The 18,539-nt window shown below is 38.6% G+C and overlaps 1 protein-coding gene across 1 annotated transcript; it reads right to left on the reverse strand.

Annotated features, from left to right (window-relative positions):
* Nucleotides 1-1,524: 1,524 nt before the first annotated feature.
* SEPTIN2 (septin 2) lies at nt 1,525-18,072 on the reverse strand. Its single transcript, XM_082288296.1, has 12 exons — nt 17,993-18,072; nt 16,753-16,873; nt 13,455-13,541; nt 12,458-12,581; nt 8,702-8,836; nt 8,345-8,462; nt 6,942-7,043; nt 6,503-6,648; nt 5,773-5,856; nt 4,011-4,068; nt 2,217-2,329; nt 1,525-1,792 (listed from the first exon to the last, which is right to left on the reverse strand). The coding sequence occupies exons 1-11, from the start codon at nt 17,999-18,001 to the stop codon at nt 2,225-2,227; spliced, it is 1,089 nt and encodes a 362-aa protein (XP_082144422.1). The 5' UTR covers nt 18,002-18,072; the 3' UTR covers nt 1,525-1,792; nt 2,217-2,224.
* Between the last annotated feature and the right edge of the window lie 467 nt (nt 18,073-18,539).

Below are 18,539 nucleotides of genomic sequence, written 5' to 3' on the forward strand. Positions count from 1 at the left end.
GGTCCTATACTTTCTTTTGAAAAAGCAACTCAAGAATTTAGAAGCATATGTGTTTCCATCCAAGTTTTATATGTAAAGATTTGACAAAATGGGACTTAACTCTTCTATGCATCTCAGCATACAAAAAGGTTCTCATTTTCACTTTTGTCGAGGTTAGGGAAGGTCAAATGAGCCGTGTCAAACTTTGATAGTAATTACTTTTGAAAAGAGAGCTGGAGCTCCCCAGCAAAGGCTACGACACAAGGTTTTACTTCACATTTTCAGAAAGATTCAAACATAAACCAGTAGTTTCAGGCAAGCAAAAATTTCAGTTGATTAACAGGTTTATATTTAATCTAGCCACTGAAGTACCATTGGAATGATACACTAGCTGTAGAAATTCTATTATTTTTTTCAAAGAAACATTAACAAAATTATAAAAGTCACAGCTGCACCTGAGCTCAAAGAGCTGAAAGAAGTTGCAATTCTATCTGTTCATTAGCTGCTCAGATAAGGATATTTTGTGACAGATCAGATGAAGAAATCTGATTGCTGGCTTTATCAGAAGCAGGAGACAACCCGAGGTGTGTCACTGCTTGCCCTGTCAGCCACCACCAGGGCAGGTGTGTGCTACAGTGTGATTACTTGCTGCAAACACAATACGAGGCATGATCTGCAGCACAAGTCCAGCCAAGATAAGAACAGACTCCTCTGCTATCAGTATTAAGAAAGCGACCTTGGCCTAATTAAAAAATCAGCCGCTCCTGAAGTAATACTGCTGACTCCATCCTGGAACAAGAAGTTAGAATACTGTTTGCATTGATCCTGTCAGGAACAGATCACTTTTAAAAAGAGAAGCGTGCTAATATATATTTTTATATATTTATATTTTTACTACATAGAACAGTTTGCAATGTCCTAAAAACACTATGAAAATACTGATTAGGAATTATAGAATTTCTTACGCCTTTGGATATAGGAAACACCCATGCATAGAAAACTACTCTCTGGAGTTTACCTCATTCAACAAAATCAGCCTTATTCAAGTTTATTTGGCTACAATAATGCCAGAAAATAGCAGGAGTGATTTGTGATGGCCTACAAGAAACTATTCAAAATTAGCTGCAATAGAGGAAGAGATTTTAGGAAAATAATAACCCTCAAGGTTAAATCTAAAGGAAATAACGTCTGTCATGTAACATACAGTGTGCCTCTCACAGAGGCATTTCCTCTTCTTTCTTTCGCTAAGACACAAGGCATGCTTGAATTTTCATTTGATATTTTGCAGAGGCCAAGGAAATCCTCTGCTGTGAGCAGAGACAGAGAAAGGGCTGCTGGTCTCGCACACATATGTAAACACTGCAACATATATAAAAGTAACCTTGCAGGGGTGCAACCTTAGTGAGGTGACTGTTACCTGGCACTGAACAAGGTATCACTGACAGCTGTTTATTTCTAAATGGAATACAAAGTTAAAAGCAGGGAGCTAATAAGGTATATTAAAAAAGTATTATCTAATGCTTATCAGGCTAGAAAGCTATCAATTACTATTTTGTATCCCTAATATAATAGGAAATTTAAAATAACCCCTAAGTAAGAAGAACTAAAGAAAACAAAAGTCAAACGTGTATAATATATAAAAATATCAACTGACTACATGTTATGAAATACATCTCACAAGGTGTTACCACAAAATATTCCCGCATTAAACTCTACAGCAAGCTCCAGACCACATAGAAGCAAGAGGCATCCTTTCTGCCTCCACCACTGCAATCCAACTCCAGGTCTCCTGTAAGTCAGGGGATAAAGTCATCTAAAAACAAGACAGGAAAACACCATTTCAGATCAGCAGTCTTCTCACATTAAGAAACCTGAAAGAACTGCACATATTTTATAAGTCACAAGGAAACAATGAGTTACTTCATCATGAGCTTGAGAAACCTGTTTAAACTATTTCAAAGACTTCCTCCATAATTCTGACCAGTATATATTGTATTGGCTTTCTGGAAAATTTTCATATACACACACACATACAATACCACACTGTTTACTTTGACTCCAAGCCATTTAACTTTGCAAACAGCAGTTAATCTGTATAAATTAAAAGTAAGACTGAAACCTATAGACCTATAGACTGAAACCTATCTTGCAAACATTTTTCCAAAACTTCTTAATACCAAGCACATTAGAGAGCAGCTAAAGGAGAAGCCCTTTAAGTGGCTATTTGAACATCTTACCCAAGACTTTACACATGGTGCCCATGAACTGCACTGCTGTCACCTTCTCCACTTTGCATCTGCATCTGCATCTGTGCCTGCATTCTTGCAATCATCTCCTGCATGCGACGGAGCTGGAAAAGCAGCACAGAAGAATTCTGTACCCTAATCTCACTTCAGAATATAATTTTTCACTGTCACCACCCTATTACTTATTTTTATTGAAGAGGGATCACATATCTGCATTTTCTTTATCTGACACGCAATGATCTCAGGTTATGGCATCTTCTTTTATTGCTCTTCATCCCTGAAGAGGCTGGCATTTACCGACCAAAATAAATAGGCTTTATTGTTGTACTGTGGGATGGGATTTTTAAGCATCCCTAAATGGAAGTCTCTGACATTAAATGTACAAAAATTATGGTTCTGAAGCATGGAACAAGCATTTACACCTACTAAAGTTTATCAGAAAAAAATGCAGCTTGTTTATGTCCCTCCAAACTACTCCTGTATCTGTCATCAAAAAAAAAATTGTCAAGATTACTCCCCAACTCCCTTGCTAGCAATGACTAGGTGGAAGCAAGTATTACAGGCAAACCATCCAATGAGACAAAAGCATAATTAAACTTGGTTGAAGCTCAATTTTAGAGTATTGCATTTAAACATATTAAACATTTAAACACAAGGAAAGTATGTAACTCACCTACTAAGATTAATTGAACCATGTTGCACATACATTATTTAAATCCTTTTGTTGCATCCAGCTCTGACAGGTGGCAAGTCAACCTCACTATGGAAATAATTTTGGGTGCCTTTGTGCACTTACACTGTAAACTCAAACTAAACTGTTAAGCTTAACAATAAAGTTAAACCTGTAGAATGTTTACACTATACTTGTTTTACATATTGCTTGAAACAACAACCCTTTTCATTTTCACTCAGTTATATTTTGAGACTTGGGTCCCCACTAAGATCACTGGTAGAAGTCTGAGCATCTGCTTGTGCTAGGGGAGGCTAAGGAGCTCATCTAACTCAGCTCTCTCCCCTGTACAAGCTGTTAGGAAGTGCATGGAAGAGCCTGACAGCCAGGTGCCCACTCCCAGTGCTTATCCACACGTGCTCAAAATCCAGAATCTGTCCCTTTGGAGCTTGCCAAACCAAAAAAATTCTACCTCTGCATTTAGTGAGCACATTCATGGAGAAAGTAAACTCTCCTGTCTCAGCATTTTTTGCCTTACCTGCTCAAAAATACCTTGCTATGTACAAATTCCATGCTAACAAATACCACAATCTACAGACTATGTTAGAAGTATCTTTTTAAATTGAAATCAGCCATCTATTAATCCCATTAATCTACTACACAAACGACCTCTTGTTTGTGTAGTAGATTCCCATTCATCCTGCCATCTATGATCATGTTAGTCCCTTTCCCTCCAGTCATCTACTTCTCAACAAGGCTGTTAATCTCATCTACCCTATCACAGGACCTGCTTCAGGTCTCCACTTCAGCCTTTCTGCCCACATTTTGCTTTTCATTGCACTTTTTCTAGTCTTGCAGTGTGCGTTACATCCATCGCTGATCACTACAGTGGAATCATGTTTTATCAGATTCCATTTGTTCCAAAAAATCCCTATCCTGAGTCTCCTCTCACCTCTTTTCATTCTGTTTTCTTAGTGAACTTTAAACAACTTTATATTGGCATATAACAGTTTTTCCTTTATGAATTATTAAGATCATATAGATATTTGCTCTAAAGTAGCAACAAAAGAACAAAAATTCCCCCATTATAAGAATATAAAGCTCTGTCATCTTACTTCTGCTTCCTTCTCAAGCAGAATCTGGTCTTTATTTACTTCTTCATCTTCTATTTTCCTAAAATAATATTAATATTGTTAGAACCATTAAATAATTAAGGTTGAAAAAACCCTCTGAGATTGCTGAGTCCAAGCATTAACCCACCATTGTGTTCACCAGTAAACCACGTCCCCAAGTGCCACATCCACAAGCAGTTTGAACACTTCCAGGGATGGCAGCTCCACCATTGTCCTTGGGCAGCCTGTGCCAGTGCCCAAACACCCTTTCTGTGAAGAAATTTCTCCTAATATTCAATCTAAACCTCCCCGGTGCAACTTGAGGCCGTTTCCTGTTGTCCCATCCCTTGTTACTCAGGAGAAGCAATTGACTCCCACGTGGCTTTATTCAAGATTATCTACCACTTTGTTAAAAGCTTTCTCCTACTCCATGTCACGACAGGGAAGATCTACTAATGGATCTAATCAAGCAAGTGCCATCAAATATGCAAAGCAAACAACCTTGTGTTTGTTAAAAGGTTAACAGAGAAATAGATTGTAAAAAATCCGCTGTGCCCCAAAGCCTCTGAGATCATCAGTGAGTACAGTCAACAAGCACCTATTGCCAAGCACTCCTGGGAGCAGAAGTGCAAGCTTGAAATACACTCACGTGAAATCTACCCTCACTTATAGTAAACCTGACTATGTCCTAGCACCACCTCAGAAATGTGAAAGCAAAGGTGTATGGGCCACTTAACTAGGCAAGATACAAAAACATGCTTTAGCTTCACATACCCAACTTAACAGCAACTTGAAATCCTCTAAAAATTGGATGACCTTAGGTCACATTACTTCTAAGGCCTTTGTACACACCTGTTGGATAAGAGACGCCAGAACTTGGGAAATTTGGGGACTTTCACCTTGAATTTCAGAAAGCAGAATTTAAAGTCAGGAGAGAAGAGCATTTCATCTTGCCTGGAGGCCAGCGCTACAAGCAGAAACAAACTCCTTTTGCTGAAAACTGACCAGACGTGTGACAAAATCTCTCTCAACAGCAGGATGGGGAAACTTGTGCAAAATGCCCCAAAGCCCCCAAAATGTGCAATTCGGAACCCTCTAGTGGCTGTAAGAAGAGACGCAGCTGAAACACCTAAACCAGGAAACACGTGGTTTCCCACAAGACCTCACCAACTCACCTTTACAGACCCTGCTATTGTACTTAAAAATGGGGTGTTTTGCCCAGTTCTCTTTCCAGGAAAGATGTGCCCTACCCACTCCAGCTCAAAACAGGGTTGACAGCCATTACCCTGTGGCTGCTATGTAGAGAAAATTATGTATGTCATGTTCAATAAAACACCTCAAAAAAATTCAATCATCTCTTCTAAAGACCCAATCCAAATATTCCGGCTGCTAGTTCTGAAAAAAACCCACACTCTTTTTAACATATCAGCTCTGATCTAATTTTGCAGGTTTTTTAAGACAACATTTATCATAGACATCTGTCCTACTTAGTACCTTCGACATTCCAATCCAACTGTGTTCAAGTCTCAGACCAAAGCACAGATGTAACTATTCCCACAGTTCCCTAACTCCACAACTGTCACTTCAGATTTACCAAATATTTTTTGTTACACTCTTTGTAAGCTGGTTGATAGAACTTGATGTTGACTGGAGTCACAGAGCTGCCCTTGATCTACCAAATCCAAATGCAATGCTAGGTGAGACACACAGAGCAAAATATAAATTCAGAAGAGGAAGAAGCAGCATGTAACCATGAGATGACAACCTGCTGCCTCGTTTGAGCCTCTCAGAGCGGAAGTTCTCATAGTGAAGATCCTGGGTCACCTCCTGAAGGTCTTGCATATGGGTGCTGGAGGAAGAAAAGTAATTAAAACATAAAACATCCTTATGTCACATCAGTTTACTTAAGTAACTCTCACATTCAGCGCTGCCTTGGATCAATGGGCTCAGCATGCACACCCAATTAGCATACTAATCTAAAAGCTAATTTCAGTTAAATTGGTGCAGTAAAGGACACCGAGAGATCACCTCAGCCCTGAGACTTCCCTGACAGAAGCTGTACTCCTGGGCGAGGCCTCTGATGAATGTGAGCAGGCGAAACAGAGTAGCAAAGACCAGGAAAAAAAACAAGCAGTGGACTTCTCAAGCCTGCTCCTTTGCAATTGTATCTGCTTAAAGATACATTGAAATAAGGACAACTTGTTTTATGTTCCTGGGGATCTGAGTAGCAATACAACGCTAGGTTGGACAAAAGAATTAGACAAAGCATTATTAGTCTGAATCACTAATTCAGATTGGAGAGAACCTATGGGGCCTGTGTGGTCCAATCCCTGACTAGGCCTAGCTCAGCTAGGTAAAGGCTGCTCATGGCCTTCCCCACACAAATTCTGAATGTCTTCAGGGATTACACAACTGCAGCAAACCCCCAACACAGCGCTTGATTATCTTGGTGATTGTTTTCTAAACTACTATTTAATTGGAATTTTCTAACTTACATTAACATGGTCCTCAGCTTCAGGAAGTCATTATGCTCTGGATTCTCCACTTCAACTACACCCCATGGGTAGAGCCGACCTCTAACTTTTTTACCTTTTGCTTCGATGAGTTGATTGGACCCCACTACACAAAATGGAATGCTGGCCTGAAAGCCAAAAGCGCAAAACTTACTTATAATGAACCAGGACAAACAACTCCAAGAACAACTCTTGTTCTGCCCAGCACTGCATATTATGGTAATAAGTTCATAACTCTTTGAATTAAAAGGTGTAAAATGAATAAAAGTAATTGCTGCTACCATCTTCCAAGCTAGGGAAGCCTGGGCAGACACACAGTGACTCACTCCAGGTTGCATTGCAGGTCTTGTTCTAAAGCCATCTGAGCAGTCTGAAAAAATACAATATATTATCCACATATAACCTATTAAACCAGTCACACCTTCAGGAGTCTGGTCTGCTCTTTAAAATCTTCATCCTCATCTGATTCTGCATCAGGCAGGTGATAAATCTTGATGCCATGCTCTTCTATTTCATCCAGAATCTGAGATTTGCAATAAAAGAAATTTATATAATATGCATGTAGAATCAGCACTTTAAAATCTTAACATAAAATTACTTAATATGCAGTCTCTTAAGAAATCTGGATTTATCTTACTGATCCAAATTACTCAACAAGGATTTGGTTTTAAATACCATATTTCTTCATGGTACTCAACAACTACTTGCCACAGACTTTCAGACAAACAACAGTGTTCACAAAACCACAGTCCTTTGTGGAAACTGTGTTTTGTTAAACCTCTGCAATTTTTTTTGTAATAACAAAAGCATTGACTCAGAAGTCATAGTTGCTTTCTACAGCTTAACCTCCTTGCTCTTACCTCTGAATTACAACTTGGGAGGTAGGGGTGGGAGTGTTTGAAAAACTGAGATATACACACAACAAATACTTTTTCCTTCATGACTGCCAGTAACGGCATCTGGAGCAGGAATCCATTTGCCATAGACCCCAAATTTTGCTCTTTTAAAAAAGAATAATCCTTATTTCTGCAGAATTCTAGCACAGTAAACGTACCTACTAGAATATACTATATAAAAAGTCTCTATTTTTATTCCAGATTGGCTAAGATGGCTATAAGGATTTTCAGAATAACTGACAAAAAATCATAGTTTTCAATGCAAGAACTAAGACTGAAGCATGCCTTTGAGAAGTTAATCCTAATGCTTCTTTCTAAACTTCATAGCTGTTATTAGTGTGCAATGGTTTGCTGAATTCCACCTCCTCCCAGCAAGTACATCATCAAGTCCTGCAAGACTGAATGTGTTAAGAGGTCCTGCCTCTGGAAGAAAGAATTGGAAGGCTTTAGAAGGAGTGACATAGGGGAAGAAAAACAGCCCCAAAATCAGAAACATCACTGAAAATCCCATTTTTTAACCATCAGAATTCTGACTGGGTAAAAGAAAAAAATATATAATACATATGCACATTCTATATGCAGATACTATCTCTGCTTTGGGACTGATTAAACAGGTAACAGACCAATTACCATCAGCAAATGTATTTAAATATTTTTCCAAAGTTTCAAAATTCACTCATAATCTCATTGTAAATGTAGCCAGTCTGCCATTTTGCAAACAGCATTCTAAGGACAATTTCTCAGTTAAATACGTAATAAAATAATTTACAAGATACCAAACTACATATTAAATGATGCTACACTGTGCATGAGATTATATTTTCCTCAGCTAGGACAGAGTAAGGTTAATGAGAACAGTCCTCTCTTCAGCCACCATACTGCTACAACCAAAGCACAACACATTTCTGCAAGCCAGGAGAACACTCACCCTTTTCTTTAGTCTCTCTCGCTCTTTCAGAGAAAGTGTGTCAGCTTTTGCAATCACTGGTACAATATTTACTTTGTTGTGTATGGCCTTCATAAACTCAACATCCAGAGGCTTAAGGCTAAAATTAAAACATGGAGAAATTTTATTTATTTTTTACTGTAAATTACCAATTTATTTTCACTCCAGCATAAATATCTCTCTTTACACAGAGAGAAAGAACACAGCCAATTAATGTCAGCAGTTATAGCACTTGCTTAAGTACTGGCAACCCGATTCTGAAAATTTAAGTCAACAGGCACAAACCAACTCTCTAAAATAAAATAATGAAAAAAAAAAAAAAGACAGAGAAACACCTACCCATGACCAAATGGTGAAATGAAATAGAAACAGCAATGAACTCGATTATCTATGATATGCCTTCTGTTCAATCCACTCTCATCATGCAGGTATCGCTCAAACTGCTCATCAATGTATGAGATTATGGTCTTAAAACTGTAAAACAAACATGGATTTGAGAAATCACCAAATGGTCCACAACTTTAGGACCCTTTCAAAGGTAATATTAAACCACTAAGATACCCTGCTGATGAACCAATCTTCTGATGGACAAAAATTCATTTACTGATTCTATAGAACAGGGAAAATAGAAGAGCATGTATCTCAAAATTTTATTTGAATTCTAGAATAAAAAGCTACTATGCATATTAGATATATATATAGTAAGATAAAATATATATAACCCAACCTCAGTTCTACAACAAATTTCTCTTGGGTTAGTGTTTATATCTTGATCAACATTAACCACACATTTTCAAGATATTTTAAGGTTCTTGTTCCAAACTGATTTAAAATCATAAATGGTTGGTGGTGGAAGGGACCTTTAAAGATCACCTAGTTCCAAGCTACTGTCATGGGCAGGGACACCTTCCATTAGTGCAGGGTGCTGTAAACCTTGTCCAACCTGGCCTTGAACACTTCCAGGGATGGGACAGTCACAGCTACTCTGGGCAACCTGTGCCAGTGTCTTAACACCATCACTGTAAAAAGGTCTCTGCTACATCCAACCTAAATACACTGTCAGTTTCAAACCATTGCCCCTTGCTCTGCTACTACAGGCCCTGTTATTAAGTCTCTCTCCATGTTTCCTGTGAGACACTTGGATAAATTTCAAGGTGTCAGTAAGGTCTCCCTGCAGTCTTCTCTTCTCCAGATGGAGCTCAAACTCTCCCAGCCTCTCTTTACTGCTGTTCTAGCCCTTGAATCATTTTCGTGGTCCTCCTCTGCACCTGCTCCAGTAGGTCCATGTCTGTCTTGTGCTAGAGCCCCAGAGCTGGGTGCAAGTCTCACAGGAGCACAGTAGTGGGGCAGAACTCCCTCCCTCAACCTGCTGGCCACACTGCTTTTGATGCAGCCCAGGATATTAATGGCTCTCAGGGACTGCCTGCTTATATCCAACTTTCTGTCCACTAGTGTCCTGGTTCTGGCCCAGATCAGCAGGAGGGGGCAACTCCAGAGAGGAGCAACTTATTGCAGTGTGCTGAGCCCTAGCTTTTATTTACTGGACACTGCTTGTCACTAGAGAGCACCCTCAGGGGAGAAGGAGGAAAGCAGAGCAACAGGCACTGTGGCCTTTCCAGCTGCAGCTGAACCACTGCAACAACCTGTGCCACGAACAGTTGCCCCTACACAGAAGAAGAAATCCAAGACCAAATCAGTTTGCTCAGTGAAGGATGAAGAGGAAGCAGGGCCCTCACAGCAGGAGGAAGAGACAGGGCCAGAGATAATCACCTGACTGCTATCCCTAGTGAGCTGCGAGATACATGAAAACATTTCAGCCGCCATCTGGGGGAGCCCCTGGCAACCCGGCTGCACCGGTACTGGGATACCACGGCCCACGCTATGGAACCAGATGGTAGGGGAGCCAAGCAACTGGGATCCCTGGCCTGGGATGTGGGCATTGACAAGGGGATTGGGAAGAGGACAGAAACTCTCAGCTCTGGTGGCGACTCCTGTCAAGCGTGAGGGAAAGGTATTCTCTCAAGGATGATCTAATAATGTGACTAGGCAGGTGGAAGGCCATGGAGGAAGGTATCCAGTACCTGAGAGAATTAACTGTGCTGGAGGCAATCTATAGGGGTCCAAATAATGATCAGTGCCCTGTGGATCCAGATGAGGTCCACTGTACACAATCCACATGGCAGAAGTTTGTACGGAGCACGCCATTGTTGTATGCCAACTCATTTGTGTTGTTGTCAATGAAAGGAGAACAAACAGTGCTTCAAGTGACCTAACTCTGGCAGTAATATCATCTTTTTCCTTCCCTACCAACCTGCACCTCAGCTGCGGAAAGACTGTCCAAGATTAAGAGTAGATTTGAAGAACTCGAGCAAACTAGAGAGGAAATGTTCCATACCCCACCAGTATGGGCCAGAGCCTCTGCTACTGGGAGCAAACACTGCCCTCCTCAAGAGGCACGATATACACCAAGATGTAACCTGTGGTTTTACCCACATGACCACAGAGAGGACATGAGGAAGTGGGATGGAAAACCCACCACTGCCTCAGCAGCATGGGTGCAGGAGTTGAGAGGAAGTACAACCACCACAGGAAATTCTTCAAGGATAAACACAGCTCCAGTTTCCAGTGGGCATGTCCTCAGACAGAATAGAAGGGCTGATGTTACTTCTGATCCTCTTGGATGGGACCTACCATGAGGGGACTTCCAGGTCATATTTACAAGAAGCTAGCAATGAGTACCACAACCAGAACCAGCCTCCAGCCAGGTGGAGGAAAGAGACAATCCCTATTAGGCTGTGTTGATCCAATGGCTTGGCAGAGCAGAACAAGTGTACCCTGATGCCATCGAGATACAAAGGGGAAGAATTTATTTCTGCAAAGACAGGGAATCCCAACAGCTGATTGCACTGGAAGCTGAAGTACATCTGGAACTGACTGCCTCAGGGTGGAAGTACAGCCTACCATTTGCCATGGACTGATCCAGACTGCACTGAAAAAGTGCAAGGCTTCAGAACACTTGCAATACATTGATTACATCACTGTGTGGAAAAACATGGCAAATGAAGTTGTTGAAAAGGGGGAGAAGATAATCCAGCTCTTCCTGAAGGTTGGTTTTGCCATAAAACAAAGTAAGGTCAAGGTACCTGTCCAGGAAGTCCAGTTTTTAGGAGTAAAATGGCAAGATAGGCATCATCAGACTCCAACAGATGTGGTCAACGAAACAGCAGCTCTGTCCCCAGTGACCAGCAAGAAGGAAGCTCAGGCTTTCCCAGGTGCTGTGGGTTTTTGTAAGCAGCATACCCAGAGTACAGTCAGACTGTAAGGCCTCTCTATCATGTGACCCAGAAGAAGAATGATTTCAAGTGGGGCCCTGAACAACAACAAGCTTTTGACCAAATTAAACAGGAGATTGTTCATGCAGTAGCCCTTGGGCTCACCAGGACAGGACATGTGGTCTTGAACCAGAATTTCACTTTATTGGGAAGCACTTAATTTCCAAAGTTCTGGGGAAAGCCAGAGGTCACCTTGAGGTTCACGGGCTTGAGAGATGTGGGAAAAGGGATTACCATTGAAAACCGATTGCCATTGATCTCAAGATTACTTCTCAGTATTTACTATAATGTAAATTTGTAAAAAAAAAACCAACCAAACAACCAAACAATCAAAATCTAAGATGGTGAAAAGCACTAAAAAATTAGGCACAGAATCTGAGAATGCTCAAGTGAATGTAGACAAGATCTAAGGGTGGATTTTTGCTTGCACTGAAGAGTAGGTGATTTACTTTCTTAAAGTATAAGTGAAGTGTGACCTTGACTCTCAATAAAAGCTCTTTCAAGCAAAATGAAAGTTAACAAAGAAAAAAAAAAAGTGCCACAAAATTTATTTCAAGTTGTGTCGAAGCCACTGATGCCTCTTTACATGTATCAGAATTAATTCATAACACTGAAATTAAGCTTCCTCAAAATAAGAAAATGAAAAATCCCACCTCAAATTCAGCATTTCACAGACACACACCACACTTCCACTCCCCAGGACAGATAAGAAATCTATGTCAGTCTCCATAGATAGATCAAGATACATTCTCTGTGCACGTACCAGTCCCGACAATTGATAGCATCCCCATATCCTGGTGTATCTACAACCGTCAGCCGCAGTTTCACACCCCTCTCTTCAATTTCAACTGTTGAGGCTTCAATCTGCACAGTGCGTTCAATCTTATCTGAAAGACAACAAACTCCATCTTTCAGAATCAAATTTGTAAGACCGTGTCATTTTGAGATAAGCTCCAAAGATTAATTGGCAGATAAAACCACATAAATATTATTCTATCGATTACATTTTAAGGCCTGATAACAAAAGGACTCAGTACATAAATTCTTTAGATGTTATTAGAGGACTATATGAGATTTTAAACTTTTCTTAAAAATAATGTAGAAATTAAAGCAAAAGGGACTGAGACAAAACCATAGCTAATTGGAGAACAATACAAAATTATACCTAATGGATTTTTTTCCTAAGGCTGGAAGTTATATGTAATCATCAGCTAACATGATAAAACCCTTAAAGCAAGTCACTCAACAGGTAGCAAAAAGGGAAAAATTGCATCTTTTATTTTATTACGATATCCTCTTTTGTTGGATTATTGCATGCCTTGATTAACAGAATAAAAATAGGACAAGGGAATGAAGAAGAACAGGAAGTGAAGCCCACATTCACTAAATATCCATCCAAAGCAAAGGAATTAAGGTGCAAGCAGGTATAAACAATTCATATGTTTACAATTGCAACAAATTAAAAACTAAATAAATTCTCTGATTGTTTTAGTTGATTGTTTCTCTTACTGTGGCACAATGACTATTTTTAAGCAAAAGAAGGGATCAAATTTCTAGATGCTAATACAAATACACCCAAGGACTAAATAACAAAGACTCGATAGACATCCCAGTTGCAGAGGAAAATGGTTTTATCAAACAGCTCAAGTGTCAGGAAATACATTAGAAACTCTTACAGCTAGAAATCACTGCTGGCTGTTACCAAAACTCAAAGATAAAAGCACTCAACTCCAAAAATCATTGAGCAAAGATGTATTTACCAGCAGCTCCTGGGATTATCCTTTCTGGGTAGAGATCTGTCAAGAAGAGGCTGTTTATTAATGTAGATTTCCCCAATCCAGATTCACCTGTGATTCAATATAAAGATAAATTCAACATATTTACATAAATAATTTCAACAGTATCTGGACAGTATTATCTGACTATACATTTTTTCGTATTTCTTTCAAATTAAAAATTTACAATTTATAATTTTGTATTAACAAAGTTTGCACAAAAGGGTTGAATAACAATTTTTACATCTTGGCTTTATAATGCACTTTCCCAGAGCTTTCACTGATGATTTGTAATTAATTCTGCTAGTCAAGCAGAGTTGGGATCCATTTAGACCTAAGATTTCCCATTTCATGTCTCCTGATTTTTTAAGACATGCTTTTCTTTTATCACTCCAGAATGTGAAATATCATACCCAGTGAGAAGCTATATCCTCTCAAGGCTACATCATCCATTTAAACAATGAAAAATGCATTAATGAACTTCTGCACAGCCAGGCATCATAAAGTGGGATTTATTTCTGCTTTTTATGCCAATATGGCAAACAAGAACTAAAAGCAAGAGGAATATGGCCATTGAGTAATTTTTTTTATACTGATGAACTTGGGGATTCCCAATTTGTACTGTAAATATATTTTTGTTCTAGAGATAATGACAGCCATGAGGAAAGTTCAGAGGACAACAAACTAGTTAAAGATCAAGATTTTAATCAGAAAAAATGTTCATAGCATAAGAAAGAGCAGCAACTTGTAATGCTCAGTACTTGAATTCACTGAGGAGATCTTTTTCTAGAATTTTAGTTCTATTTCAGGTGTTGATAGAATTAAACTTAAAAATTAGATGTTAAAAAATGATGGGCCACAGAATCCCTGAGTAACACAGACTATTCTACAATATGAATCTGACAAAAATATCTGAACAAAAGAAAAAAAAGATGAAAATTGTTTTTAAATAAAGATTTGAGTAGGGGCTGCCAGTTTTTAATGCCTTATAGAATGCAGCTTTCAAGGTCAGATTGTGCCAGTGCAGCCTTCACCAGTGAAGGTGACACGCACCCAGAGTAACTCAACAGTCACATGGAGTCATTTTGGCAAAACCAAAAAAAGTATGATTTCATCCAGTGCCACATTCCATAGTTCCAGTATGGGTAAATATTACACATAAACAAAATCAGTTTTCATAGTCACCGGCGACAATGATACTGGCTACAGTAGTTTAGTGACTCTTAACTGAAATAACTATTTAGATGAAGTCATAGCTAAATAATGAGAATGAACATAAAATTGTTAATAAATACAAGTGATTGGGATTTCTTTGGGAGCAACACAGCCAAGCAGCCAAATTCTTATAAACTCCAGCTCATATTTTCAGATACCACAGTAAACAATAGCAGGAAAAAAAAACATAACCAAAAGCAAGGTGAAAAAACAACATCATTGATTAGGATTCTGTCAGCACAGGCAGCTTTTAAAGTATTACCCTGCTCACAAATGAAGGATGGCAACTTAATGAAGAATGATAGTTTGAAACAGGCACTGTGACACAGTCCACAAGGGAACATACTTAAACTCCATGCATATTTGAAGAGAAAGAATTCACATTCCAAACTGTTGAAATAATCAAAAATTTAAAGCATGGTTTATTTTATCTTACATCAGCTGCCTGCCTCTGCTAGTGTATCTTAAAATACCATTCCAAACTTTCAATGGAATTATTTTTTTCCGAGTTCTCTTCCTGTAGTTTTCATTTGTCCCTTAAAACAGTGGCAGGCAACAACCGCAAAGTTCCACTTTACTCCAACATGGGTGGATTAAACCCCTTTCTGTTACTCTTACACCATGTCATTTCCCCTCTCTATTCTATTTCTATTTTACAAGAGGCTAGAAACAACTGTTGGTCTACATAATTTTGCACTGCTTTCTTCCAGAACTGTTTTACATGGCACTGTTTGCAATTAGAATTCAAAGAGGTCTGAAAGTTAAGTTTAGCTACAGCAGAGAAAGCCCATCTCTTCTTTCTCCAAACTATTCCCACTTTTAGGATCACTGAACAGTAAATTCTGAAGAGTTACAGTAGATAGCATAATTTAAAGCAGCTACTTATAGTTTGGCTTGACTCTTAGATTTTATAAGATATCCTTTATGGTATCATCCAAATCAAGTCTAATGAAAGATACAGTAAACAACTACAATAAAATTCTAGGAAGACAAACATAAGGGCAAACTCTGTACAACACTGAAGAACAAAACTCAGAAGCAGGACAAAAGCAGTGCTAGGGCTGTCATTTGGCAAAACTAATGAAAGGTTTGAGGATAGACTCTCTCTGTAACTACTAAAATCAAAAACAATTAAGAAGTTAAACACCTCCTATCATGTACTGTGTGTCACCTCTCCTGCTCGTTCCCACTGTGATCTCTCTTGGGCAAATCTAACACACAAATGGGATTTATTTCTTGTGGTGCCAGGTAATAAGAGCCTAATTCTATCAGGGTACTTCTTGTGAAAGCAAGAATTACAGAGTTCAAACACCAAAACTCACAAGTTATGGCTCACAAACAGAGAAACAGAGAAGACACCCAAGCCTGATTTGGGAGTCTACTTAACCTTCAAGAATATCAACCGATTTCTCAAAGGATCAAGGTATTTCTTCTGCAGACACTAGATTTTTCTTTCCATTCCAGATACCAACACAGATTCCCAATGAATTATCAAATAGAACAACACTTTAGATTACAACTGCTAACATAAAATCATGATCAATGTAAAAAGTAACAGCTCACACCAAAAACAACAGGTCCAATTCTCAGTCTTTGTCACTCTTTCACGAGAGTATTTGGAAGGGTTGAAAAGACTAGAGTTCAGATTGTTTTGAACTACAGAAGCATAAACAACATCTTAAATAGAATGGTCTCCTTAATCCTAGTCTCTTAATCAAAATATGCAAGTGAACCAAGATTGTATTCAAATGCAAAACCAGTTTAAAACTACATTTTAAATGGAATGCTGGAATACTGTAAGGGGAGAAGGAAGGAAGAAATGATTGATGGAGAGCACAATAAAATTTCTTCACCCACAAACTTATTAATGTATTCAAGCATGGTTTGTAATGTGGTAAACAACTGCTGCAAGAATCAATAAAATAGGAAAGAAAGCTAAATGCTACAGTACAGGAAAGTTTCTGATGCCAGCTGGAGCCTTACAATAGTGGAAGTAACATTCATTTTAACATCAAATTCCCTGTGAACAAGCACTAATTGTGAGAAAAACTATAAAACGTTTCCTTACCAACCACCATAAGAGTAAATTCAAACCCCTTTTTCACAGACTTTCGGTGAACCTGATTGGGAAGGTTTGCGAATCCAACATAGCCAGGAGTTTCTGGATTGGTAAATTGAGCAGGCTGTTGCTAAAAATGAAATTAAAAAAAATAAAATAAGACAGTAATAAACAACCACTCAAGACTTACTAGTTTGTAGAACTGCTTTCCTCACTTATCTCAAAAAGTTTGAAGCTACGTGACATACAGAGAGGAAACTACTCAGAGGTTCCTACTACTCGACAGTTTCACAAAGAAGTGCAAAACAACTACATTGACCCAGAGCTTAAAAAACTTCACTTGTTCAGCTCTCCAGCCAAGATCACCTCAAGTAAAACAGATAAAACAGAAACAAAATCCCAAATAATTACTTATTGAAGTATGACAAAGTATGAAGTGTGGTCACTAATCACACACTTTTTGAACAGTCTTCACACACAGTTAAAATGAAACAGTTTTCTGTGGACTTGAATAAAAAGTTGACCATTTCTGATCCGTTTTTAGCACATCCAAAGGAAAACCCTGAGCAACTTGTGAAGTGACAGCCATCTGCTGGAAGTGCTCTTCAGAGAGCTCTCTTAAAGTGTGGGCAAGGGGAATTTACACAGGAGCGTTTTGAATGCTCACTGCTACAGATATGGCAGAGAAATCTTTACATCTCTTATTTCCTTCCTCAAACACATTACTCAAGCACCCTTTATCATTCATTTCACCCTAATAAGCCAAGATGGATATTTTACCTATCATATCAACTGCTGGGGGCCAAGAATTAGATGAATCCCAGCATGACAATAGTATTTTCGGTTACAATATTTTAAATGAAGGATTTTATTGGAAAACCAGTTGATTCTATTAGCAAAGAAAGAAATTATACCTAAACCATCATTTTCTTAAACGAGTCCTGCTCAAAACAAAGTTGAAGAAAGGAAGTTTCAACGAAGATGCACCAGGGAGTTTGCATACAACTCTGACTAAAATCCTTCCAAGAGTATTAGTTAACTGCAGAGATTTATACTTGCATGAAACTACTTTAATATATGTTTTACATCACTCATCTTTCAATATCATGTCTCCTATAGACAGTAAATTTAGAATACCTTTCATCATCAAACAGATGCAAGTTGCACAATTTGTCATTGAAGATTAGTATTTAAAAACAAAAAATAGGTTTCACATTGTTACATTGGAAGACAGAAATATTATTCTTACCTTGGACATTTTTAGGGAAGGGCAGGAAAAAATCTGAAAAAATAATAATGTTTTTCAGCTTCTTAAAAATTGTATGAGAGAAAAACTCACGCACAAACCAATGTAATATCCACTGTTGCACACTAAATTGAAAAAGGAGCATCCCTGACTGGATGTCCAGATTCTGAAACAGTGTCCACTTCTTCACAGAGCACAAGCATTTGACTCTTCTGTACTAACAAGAGGCAGAATTTTCAGCTACCATTGCTCCTATAAACACAGTCAGACAATAAATTCAAGCAACATGAATGTGGGGTGCTGAAGGCATCAGGTGAGTGACAAACTGTTCTGAAGCCTTGAAAGTCCACATCCTTTCCGGAAACTAACCAAACCAAACACTCTGCTAAAAGACACCTTGCTCTTTACAGGAAACAGTTTCTTCAAAGCTAAAAAAACCCCCAAACTCAGTTAATTATTTTTCTTTTCAATCCTCTTTCTCTTCAGCATTTTCCATCATGCTCAAGTGTTTTGTAAAGAGCTAACAGCTTCAAAATGAAACTTTTTCTCC

This window comes from Coloeus monedula, assembly GCF_965178545.1.
Source record: "Coloeus monedula genome assembly, chromosome: 10".
NCBI classification, from domain to species: domain Eukaryota; kingdom Metazoa; phylum Chordata; class Aves; order Passeriformes; family Corvidae; genus Coloeus; species Coloeus monedula.

Coding starts and splice junctions, on each gene's coding strand:
- SEPTIN2 (XM_082288296.1), bottom strand. Junction 8,463..8,701: donor ATTTCACCATTTGGTCATGG/GTAGGTGTTTCT, acceptor TTTTAATTTTAG/CCTTAAGCCTCTGGATGTTG. Junction 5,857..6,502: donor AAGCTGAGGACCATGTTAAT/GTAAGTTAGAAA, acceptor TTCTTCCTCCAG/CACCCATATGCAAGACCTTC.